The sequence below is a fragment of the Mytilus galloprovincialis genome, chromosome 8 (genome assembly GCF_965363235.1).
Source record: "Mytilus galloprovincialis chromosome 8, xbMytGall1.hap1.1, whole genome shotgun sequence".
NCBI classification, from domain to species: domain Eukaryota; kingdom Metazoa; phylum Mollusca; class Bivalvia; order Mytilida; family Mytilidae; genus Mytilus; species Mytilus galloprovincialis.
The window spans coordinates 11,376,469-11,387,906 of record NC_134845.1 but is presented as its reverse complement, the minus strand read 5'-3'; the positions used below and the strand labels follow the sequence as shown (position 1 = coordinate 11,387,906).

The 11,438-nt window shown below is 30.2% G+C and overlaps 1 protein-coding gene across 5 annotated transcripts in view; it reads right to left on the bottom strand.

Annotated features, from left to right (window-relative positions):
- LOC143085075 (uncharacterized) overlaps positions 1 to 11,074 on the bottom strand; it is a 76,826-nt gene extending 65,752 nt beyond the window's left edge. Inside the window, exons 1-9 of one of the 5 annotated variants that reach the window (XM_076261246.1) lie at positions 10,987 to 11,059; positions 9,546 to 9,650; positions 7,801 to 8,029; positions 7,216 to 7,359; positions 6,778 to 6,965; positions 6,468 to 6,502; positions 4,767 to 5,099; positions 4,395 to 4,448; positions 172 to 3,585 (exon numbers count right to left, since the gene is read on the bottom strand). In XM_076261246.1, coding sequence (XP_076117361.1) covers positions 3,458 to 3,585; positions 4,395 to 4,448; positions 4,767 to 5,099; positions 6,468 to 6,502; positions 6,778 to 6,965; positions 7,216 to 7,359; positions 7,801 to 8,010 — 1,092 coding nt within the window. In that variant the 5' untranslated portion in view covers positions 8,011 to 8,029; positions 9,546 to 9,650; positions 10,987 to 11,059 and the 3' untranslated portion in view covers positions 172 to 3,457. Of the gene's footprint in view, positions 1 to 171; positions 3,586 to 4,394; positions 4,449 to 4,766; positions 5,100 to 6,467; positions 6,503 to 6,777; positions 6,966 to 7,215; positions 7,360 to 7,800; positions 8,030 to 9,545; positions 9,651 to 10,986 lie in introns of those variants that run through there. The other 4 variants (XM_076261249.1, XM_076261245.1, XM_076261250.1 and 1 more) reach the window with 4 other exon arrangements.
- Positions 11,075 to 11,438: the final 364 nt, after the last annotated feature.

The following is an 11,438-nucleotide window of genomic DNA, read 5'->3' as shown; positions in this document are numbered from 1 at the left end:
CTCGGCTGTTTTTGTGCTCTTTGGTCTGATTGTTGTGTCTCTGATACATTCCCCATTTCCATTCTCAATTTTAAGGTATGGAATACCGTTTCAATCATCAGTTGTTATAACTCATTGAATAAGGTTCTAATTTTTCTCTAAACTCTTATACTCAAATAATTTATCAACGACTTAGACAAAATATTTAATAAATTTTATTACAAACGGTAATATTGTTCATCGTGTGTAAGATTATAAAAATAAAATAAGGAAACAAAGTTTTTATGACTTCATAACATATTTTCATCAGGATAACATATAAGATTAAACAGACAGTTTATCTCATAAATCTACAAAAAATGACATTAAACATGTTAAAATGTTAAAGGAATAATGGTCTATCTATGACAGAAATAGAAGCAAGAATTACAAACAAAGCCATCTATATAAATGATTTGAAAACAAAATATTGAACAAACATTATGTCAATATGAATATTTGATTATGCATACATAAAAACATTTTCAAGTTTTCTAATCATAGATACAGGAAGATGTGGTGTGAGTGCCAACGAGACAACTCTCCATCCAAATAACAATTTAAAAAAAAGTAAACCGTTATAGGTCAATGTCAAGCCTTCAACACGGAGCCTTGAATCACACCGAACAACAAGCTATAAGGGGCCCCAAAATTACTAGTGTAAAACCATTCAAATGGGAAAACCAACGGTCTAATCTATATGTCTGGTTTTTTTAATATATTCTCAACTTAAATTTAACCTGCGCTAGCCAAACAATTTTAATCAAAATTATTAGTTGTCTCCCTTAACATAATTTCTTTTGTTGATATCTTTTAATAAATAATTGAAAACGGTGTATGAAAATTCCATACAGTAAAAAAAAGAGAAAACAGTATTCACAGAATTGACATTTGATAGCTCTTTAATGTGTGACTTATATTCGTCTCTTTCATCGTTTGTCTTCTTGACCGTTATACTGCTTGGTTTGGTTAGCCTGATGGTTCATGGCCCAACATTTGATAACTGTCTTTTGTTTTTATAGTTTGTATTGAGATATTTCTGAATCAATAGACGTGCTACATTGTTTAAAAAAAACGAATGGATCGTTAAAATATCTGCAACATATTTTAAATGGCTATAGTAAACCCTATGATAAAAAGTAGACTCAATTTACTTATTTAAATATCAAACAAGGCCAAACAATAGCAACCATTTACATTCTCACATCAACAATTCAAATTATTAATGCTTACTTGAAGTCTAAACTAATTTCACATTTCTTTTTAAAACAATTATGTAACACAGTATCATTATTCAAGAGGAGCACTTCACTTTTCAATCCACTTAATGCAAATGCTTATACAGTTAGTTCAGGAAACAAACGCTTTGAACAATGTTATTTATACTTATTACTTAATTTGTTAATTCCTAACATTTTTCTCAACTATCAATTAACATTTTATCACCCATATTTTTAGTGGCAGTATAACAAACAGGTACTAAATTCTAAGCGTAAGAAAGAACCACATATAGAAAACAAAAACAAATTTAGAAAAAAAACATTAATACTAAATTGTTTAAGATACGTAATGGACAACAAAAACAATAAAGTCCCCTTCGACTTCGTCAGTAGGGGACTAATAAAGGAAACAAATTTTACCAAGCAAGGCCAATGTTTATACTAATGGGTACATGTATATTATATACAATTTAATCTGCGATAACTGTTAGTTCACAAATCTTGCTTGAATTCTTGAGATTCTGGTCTCAAAATCAATTTATACAATTAATGTAGACACGAAACATATGCATGAGCTTTGGACAATTTTTCGACAAACTAATGTTTGTTATGAACAATTCTAAGTCAAATTATGGACACAGAAATTAATTGTATCGCCCAGTAATTAGTTCATATAGTTAACATAAATTACCTATTTTTTTTTGTTTTGAAAAAAGCTATAATTGTTTTGAGTTGATCAATTAATGAACTTGCTAGTTCTGCAATCTCTTTATTTAAAAGATATTTTAAGGAAAATGTTAAAGAAAAAACAAAGGTTTATTTTTCACTTTAAACATTTTTTAATACTGAGAGTAAAGAAAACAAAAGATGAGTTTCCAAGGTGCGGTATTAAAAGTGGTGTATAATCCGAGCTTTTCCCTGTATACTATAAGGACTTCTGCATCAGTAGTTTCTTTTTACACAGACTGTTAGTGGGCTATTGCCATTCAAAATATCTACAATGTACATGAAACTATAGGTATCCAATATTTCTTTTTTTTTGTGACGGTAACAATTTACTGACCAGTTTTATTGTGAATATTACAGATTTTCATATAGTTTTCCAACCTAAACAAATTCTTTATGACGAGAAACGTGGAACAGTTTTTAAAGTCTTAAAGTACGTCTATTATACATAAAATCGTAAAACACAAAAATGAAAATCACATGAACAAAATAGTCAAATATTTGATACGATTTTACAGCTGCTATAAAAAAAAATGTTTTATTCATTACATTTAATTGTTATGATGTGATAATAGTGTATTTATATAGCTAAGAATACATTATTATAACAAAACATCACAGAAAGCAGAGGTTTGATTTGAATCAATAATACTGGAAAAATTAAGATATCAACAAGTGAACAATCAATGTGCATATGTTTAACATACTATTAATGAAAATGAATTATATTGTAATGACAAAATTACTTATTCCATTTAGTAACAAAATAAAACAAGAAAAGACAGTTATAGTGTGATGACAATTACTAATTTCATTAGCAACAAAATCAAACGTAAAAGTACATGTATAGTGTTATGACAACAATACTTTTCCATAAGCAACAAAAATAAAACAATATAAAGACAAAATCATTTCAAGACAGATTAGTTCTTTGATCAACAAAACTTATATAATTTCAACTTTGATAACGCATTTGGAGCTGTAATTGACATATGTATCTGTATACCCATTGGAACATAATGTTTGGAGGACAGATGCAATAAAAAAAGTTATTTGTGCATTGAAATCAAATTGAACTAAACAAAACAGCAAAAACCATTGATGGCTAAACTTTGCCTAAACGAATATAACTTGAGTACATTTAAATTATTTGTGGTTTGAGAACGTACATGAAAATTATAAGGCGAAATACTAGTTACTAGGCTGATAATTATGTCCTCCTGAATGATAATACAGTTTTTATGTAAGAGCAGTTTGTCCTGTTTCGAAATCAATTTTACGTCCATTTTAAATTGATTATGCCATTTCAGTCACCGTGGATATTTATTAATTTATATGAGATGATGAGCAAAATAACATGATATTGACATACAAAGTAAAATATTGCATTCAGGAGTTCACTATATAGCCTTGAGATTTTTCTGAGATCTATTTATATATTGAATATCAAACGATACATTTACAGTCAAAAATAACCTATTTTGTAATAATCATCAAGACTGTAAACTTGGCAGTGCGTCAATATGAACAGAATTACAATCACCTTTCTGGTAAAAGATGTACACATTTTTATCATCTGACATTCTTCGCACATTCTGTGGTTGATCTCCAGTCAGTAAACCTACAATCAGAAAAGAAAAAAGATATCCCTAAAATATGTTCTGACTTGAGACCATATTTGTAAAACAGTAAAGTTATTGCCTACAACTCATTCGAACAAATGAAATCGCTATCTGCAAACTACTGATTAATGATTTATCATTAAAACCTAAACTGCTTGTGGTTAAGTAGTTTAAAACAAATTGATTTGATTAATTAATTAAGAATTGTCTTATAATAAATTATGCAAAACAGTGTATATATCTCTGAAGAGATGAAAACTGTAATGAGTTGTGCATGATAACACATTTTTACTTTGTTCTGCATTACAGCATATTTTTTACATACTTTGATTTTTAACCCTGTATGCTAACATTGCCCATGTGCAATTTTTAAATTGTTTGTATATACATTGAACGATATAACATTTTCTGACGTCAGACACGCAAATCAATGAATGTGTTTGTAGATAGATGTTTTTTGTTAAATTGTTACTTTTAAAATTGTTCCACGATGATGATTGCTGTACCCATATTTTGACTATTTTATTTATTATGTCTGTTTAGTTCACGTATCATTGTTAATATAACGGAATTTGATGAGACTGTCGTCAAAGTGAGAGGTTTGACGCTTTAAAACCAGGTTTAATCCACCATTTTTCTACATTTGAAAATGCCTGTATCAAGTCAGGAATATGACAGTTCTTGTCCATTCGTTTTTGATGTGTTTTGTCATTTGATTTTGCAATGTGATTATGGACTTTCCAATTGGATTCTCCTCTGAGTTCAGTATTTTTGTAATTTTACTTTTTGTTACGTATTTGTCACTTACCGTCACATTCAAGGTGTGGGTTCTCACATTGCTCAAGGTCTGTACTTTCTGGAACTGAAAAAATAGAATTGTAATAAAAATAAATTACTGTTATTGATATTCGACTTTGTTAAATTTGGAAATGATAAGAAAAAAAATACAAGTCCCAAGTATAAAGTATTTTTGACTTTTTGTGTAGTGCATAACATGTAATCATGTTTTATTAGATAATTCCTATTATCTCACATGCGTAATGTAATAAATATACATAACATAACTTTATTAAATGCATGCAAACACAAATAGCTTTATTCTATATTTCACAAGACGAACGACAACTCGTTTCACTTATGCAAAAGTTAAAATTTGCGACATGTCGACTTTACAACTTACGTAAAGCATTAACAATAGTTTGTGTAGAACCTCCATTCAGTTGTGTTGTTTGATAATCATTCTTGTTCACTGATGACTTAGACTGGGCGAGTGTGGCAGCAGAAGTGGACGCTGTTACGTTATAGTAGTCTTTACTACAACATGATGAATGTTTGATGACATAGTACCCCAAGAATATAATACAAAATGCAGAGAAAGTTGAAATAACCAATATGACAACTAGTATGGTTTGAGATTTCTTGGCATGACCATTACCAACTATTGGCGGCAAATATGTGTCTCCTGGAGTTGAACTGAGCTTTGGGGTGACTGTCGTTTTTTTTTCAATTTTCACTAGAATATAAATAGCAGGTATTTAATGCAAGCAATGGAGATCAAATCATCAGAAATATTCTAAGCATTCCATATGACAAAAGGTGTTCTTTATAGTTTCAACGTTTTGCTTTCGAGCAATGATTGTTATTTTCAAATGACATTCTAGCTTGTAAGTAAATTATAGAATTATGTGGCGTTTATTTTGCTTAACTAGTTTATATTATTGTTCAGGGACCAGACGAAGCTTGTCTCCAGATGAAGGATTTTCACCATTCATTGAACACCTATTGCGGCCTTTCAGCTATTTCTGCTTATTGGTCACCGATTTATTAGTCAGGTTGTTGTCTCTTTGACACATTTACCGTTTCCATCCCCTATTCTTTTCTCATGATTGCCTTAGAAATCTACATAACTGCTAAATACATAAAAGTTAAATTCAAGGAGGCTCGCGGGTAGAAACAAATCTGCAAAAAATTAAACATTTTTTTTTTTCATTTCATATTTTATTTATGACACTTTTAGTTATTACTTTATGATATGGTACAAAAATCACCAAGACAAATCGATTTGGTTTGGCCACAGATGACTTTAAAAATGTTTATATCATTGAAAAAGCCAAAAATTATCTCCTGTTTGTGCAAACATGTCATTTTTTGACGTTTAAATTGAAATAATTTAATTTTGGATGTAGCGTGTCTTCTGATTGGCCGACGTTATTTTGTTATCAGACCATAGACATAATTTAGTCATGTGACCGTGACGTCATCAACGTTTTTTCAAGGTTTTTTACGGTTTAAAATGGAATTTAGAATTAATTTATAAGAAATGACTGTAATATTTTTTCTGTCTATTCGAAATAACATAAAAAATGTGGTGCACACTGTTAAATAATCCGCTACGCGCGTTATTCAGTGTGCACCAATTTTTTTATGTTATTTCTTCATAGACAGAAAAAATATTACAGTCATTCCTTAAATATCTTTTTTAACTCATTTGTGACCTATATTTTGTATAAATGTTATCAAACAAGCTGTACTTAACTTAAGTATTGTAAAATTTAAGCAATTTCTGTAATTAAGTTCTTTTTTTATTTCGATATTACCAATGTTTCTCTTACTAGTTAAACGGAAAAAAGGACATTAACAAAAATGTATGCTTCTTTCGGGGGCAGATTTTGAGCTTAAATGAACGTTGACCCCATATTTATTTTATATTTCTATTAGGTATACGATAAAGTTTAATCATAGAAAAAAAATAGAAAAATCCTAAATTAGAAAAAAAGTTGATTTAGACCCGCGAGCCCCCTTAATGCCTAGAATCTAAATAGAATTACATAAACAACATCCTTAATTATTTATTTTTTTTGACCAACTATAAATCTCTTACCACATGCAGCATGTTCCATCCAGGATTTTGTGTACCTAAAGTGGAAAAATAAATATCCAGTACCATACTATTGAAAAATTATTAGTATTAAATGGTTTCAAGAAAAAATAGTAAAAACTGATAAAGATATCAAATAATACTTTTACATGCTAAAGAGAAAAGTAAAGGCAACACAAGGAGAGGTGAAACCAGCAATGAATGCAGTTGAAAGCATTAGGGTTTAAACTGTATGAATACAAATATACTGATTCAATTCATAATCTGAAGATAAATGAAAGACAGAGGATTTTAGGTAAGAAAACAACCTTACCCTTTCAGACAGTCACCACATTCTGAATCTGTGTCCTGTGTACAGTTTGTTTTGAATTGTTTATTCTGTCCATGACAGTCAAGACATTCTGTACACTGGTAATGTGTCAAGGCATTCCCAAAGTATCCAGGATCACATATACATGGATAACAATCAAATGCTCCATGAAATTCATCGGTAGGTATTTCCTGTAATAATAATTTTTGTTATCACGAATTTAGTACCCGTATGCACTAAAGTCAGTTCAAAGTTAAACAACTTGCATATATTGTTATACAATGTTAATTCGTTAACTGTATGAGTATATATTTATTCTCAATGTACAAGTTTCTGCAAAATAAGTACTAATTAATAATTGATTTCTCCGTCTATTTTAAAGGTATAAGAAATATATTACATCTAACTCATGTATACATGGTCAATTTTGTTGCTACGTACCTTGCTTTTATTCATATGGCCATGTGTATTACAGATCGGACACTCACTACATCTGTCAGAATATCCATTATTGAACTTCACACCCAGCTTGCAGTAACAAGGATAACAGTCTAATGCACCGAATTCTGGACTGATTCTGATATTCTAAAAGTGTTAAAGAAGTATGATAAATAAAGGCAACTGTAGTGTACCGCTATTCGAAATTCATAAATCGATTGAGAAAAAAATAAATCCGGGCTACAAACTAAAACCGAGCAAAACGCATCAAATATATATATGATTAAGACTCGATTTAAGATTCGTGTTATTTATTGTGTTAGACATTAATATGGATAATTTTCTTCTTTGATTTATTTAGCTCGAAGAAGTAGTGTGTTTTTTAAACGGTATGTTTATGGTACTTTACATTGTTGTATTTCATACCTACATAGTTTTGAATTAACAAAAATGGTACTAAGTCCTTTATTTTTTTTTATAAAGATAAGTCGTAGTAGCTCTTTATTTCTATAAACTTATTTTATATTTCTTTTAAGTATTACCCTGTTGACCCTATAACTTATAACTTTACATGAACATACAACTTACAAACTGTAAATAGTTGTTAGCCTTTCTACAACGTGGACATCTTCGACATTTTGCTTGATCGAAGTCGTAGTACTGTTTGCCCTTGACACATCCAGGGGAACCTACACTATTAACGATAAGTGTACTATTTACCTCTGTAGAAGTCGTTGGCGCTACAAGCTGGTGCAGTATGTGCAGTGTAAATACTGGTAGTAAATAAAATTCTACCATCTAACTGTATCGTGTGTATCTGAAATTGATAATAAAAAGTAGTTTGTATTATTCCTCTCCTTAAATGGATAATGATTTTGTTCTACTTTTTATACGCACATTTACGGGACGTATTTTGTCATGCTATTGTTGACCGTCCGTCTGTTGACAAGAGCTCCCTTTCTATTTCTATAAATTTTTGATGTTGCGTTTCTAGGGGTGATTTTTCAGTTTTCGGATAATATCTGTAAAGCGCTTTCACCAGTTTGCATGAAGCTTTGGTGACTGGTTTATAGGTATTATAATACCCTCCTTTTAAGTTTTTTTTAATATATATTTCTGATATGACATGTATGACATTTAGAAGTTATCGAAATTTATTCTTTGAATACGTTCGTATCATGCACTCAATGCGAAACTGTTTATTGTCTTTTGTTTTGATTTGAATCATTCCGGTTTTTTTCCATAACTCAATTGAGTACTTCTCATGTAAACAGAAAGACGAGATAAAGAAGGCATTCAAGTATATACAGGTAGGGGAATTTCGACCAAATGATTTTTATTGCTTTGAACGCATGAAATTTATAAACTGAGTATTAATTTTATGATTGGCTTATATTGTCCTAATATATTTCAGTGCAATTTTTTTAAGTCAATTCGAATTATCTCCCTTTTACCATTGACTGTAATTAATTTTATAGGGGTAAATTCAGTAAATAAATATACGTCATCAGGTACCGCTCATTTGGGGTAGAGCTTTCTGTATAAAGTTCTGTGCTATTCTGAGTGGTATATAATGTTTGTAATAAATATTTTTGGATAGATGGATCAAACTATTCGATGTACTAATATTGTTTACTACAGGGTTAAAAAGTAATAGGGTCAGTGAAGGAATTAAGTGCGAATCTACAGTGTTTGTAAACAAGTCCATGTGAACACCCAAATATGCCGCATGATCCTATGTTTCTATTGTTGCAAAAAATAGGGCTACGTTTGTACTTTTATGAGAGCTTTGAATTTCTAATGGTTAACTAGGTATAAATTTAATTCGAAACATAGAAGTTAGCATTAAAGTCAATGGGAGATGTTTTACTGAATTTACTCCTATATAAAAGAAGTCCTAATATTTTCAATTTTTTCATTTGGCTGATATTGTCCTTAATACTAATTAATAATTTAAATTCTGTTTGAATATTATTTTTTAAACAAAAAATAAGTGGTGTGATAACACAATCATAATACATTCTTTACACAGTGTTAAATGGTCCTAATACGACTCGGGTCAATAAAACTCGATATGAATTGTATTGACCCGATAAATGTCCGTATACGGACCATTGCACACTGTGTAACGAACAATTTATAATTAAAGAAGAAACGATTACAAGAGAAAAAAAGAAAGAAGATACGAAACTTCGAACAGTTAAGAGGGGCCTAAGGTTGTACAACACAAATGCCACTAAAACGCGCGAGGGATGAAAACTTCTGTTCCGTAAAAGTGCGCGTTATCTGATCCATCAGTTGATGCCGTGGAGTTGATCATGACAAATACAAACCTGGTAGGTATAAGTTACTTCCTCATAAGATTGATTGCGTTTATCTCTATCCCTGTTATTCCCGTATACCCATCACATTTATCTATGTTGATTGAGTTATGATATCTAAATCAAATATAAGAGGCAACAGTAAATTACCGATGTTGAAATCCAGTAAATTCAGAAGATACAAATCACGGTAACATATAGAAAACATGGGGGAATCACATGAACTCCGAATTTCAGCAAGACCCATTAGATGTTTTAGCTAAGCATGCATAACCCGCCATGTGAATCCAAACTTTGTACATGTATCTAGTTGTTTTCTTAGTTCTATTTTCATTCGAAGTCTTTTGGCACATGGTGTCTTATCTAAACGGGAGACGGAAGACGCTTTCAAATATAAAAAAAGGCATCTGCCATCAGTACAACAGTGCAACACAACTATTTACTGGAATTGTGTTTAAAGATATTAAGAATTGGAATCTTTTTACACTTTATAAGACATTTCTACTGGGGAATAAGTTCTCATTTCAACTGCGACCACCGCTGTTTAAATATAAACAAAAATGCTTATATAAATATGACTTATGTAATTGTAAATTGTACTTAGTTCTATATTTTACAATTTGATACATGTCTTCAGCATTTTTTTTCGGTTATAAATCAACAATTCAGTGTAGACGTCATGCTCTAGTAAAAACAGACATAAATAAAGTAGTATCGATTTATAAACATCACATGACTTGTAATTTTCCATTTTACTCTGGTTTAACAAAGTAGTTGAAGTTCAGTCGATGGAAAAATTCAACATGAAAAATAATATGTAATATAGCTAAACAAAATGTTTTTTTTCATTTCTTTACTAATTAGAAACGTTACTGTCGTAAAGAAATGTGGTCAGTGGACACTAAGACAAATTGGGCCAGTTGTTATGGAAATGACTATGACACCATTATCAATAAAATAGCAAATGTCAGATTTTAATCAAGGTAAACTTAAAAGATTTTTAAGAACTACGATAAACCTGTGTTTGTTCAAAAATAAAAATCGGCAAAAATAGATACAGAAAACATTCAGTATTTCATTCATAAATTCGAGAAGCGCCTCATGTCACGTTGGTGGTTTGTTTGTAAACAAAAGAATTTCACTTATGGTCCACACTTGAAATGTATTATCATACTATTTTTATATATCGAAAAAGTATTGTTATCAAGATATATAAAGTGACCAACGTATAAACAATTTAAGACCGTAATCATAATTACCGTAGCTCTTTATTAAAATTATCAAGATGTAGTACTACGTACATGACCTATTTTAATCTTATTTTTCTGGTATTTTGTTTTGCGAGTTTGTGATATAATTGTTAACCCTTACATGTTAAAATCATCAGTATAAAACATTTAATTATTAAGAAGAAAATAATTCATTTTCATATATAATAGTTACGACATCTTACCGAATATAATGAAGAATATCTCCTGAACAGACGACAACACTCATGATTGAACTTGACATTGAACTTTTCTCATGGGATCTCGGGCTTTTTGATCACTGTAGGCTTATTGTGAATCGTACAAGTATCCATTGTTGTACACAATGAGCAACCGAAACATTAGATATTAATAATAATTTGATGCATGTACATGTGTTAAAAGGCATACGTTTTTTTTTTCTTCATTTATTTAGATCTACTTAAAACATAAAAACAAGAAAGATTCCAAGCGGAAATAAGAATAAATATTGTAGGTGTCAGACCACCAATTAAAAATCCCTATCTGTTCAACAAAATTTTGCAATTTTCACAGCTTTCTAAATATTTTACCTTACGTTTAACTTCATAGAAACCAGGTATACCCTTAATTGTACATGTATCAGCTTTCTACATGCCAATTTTCACCATACCTTTAA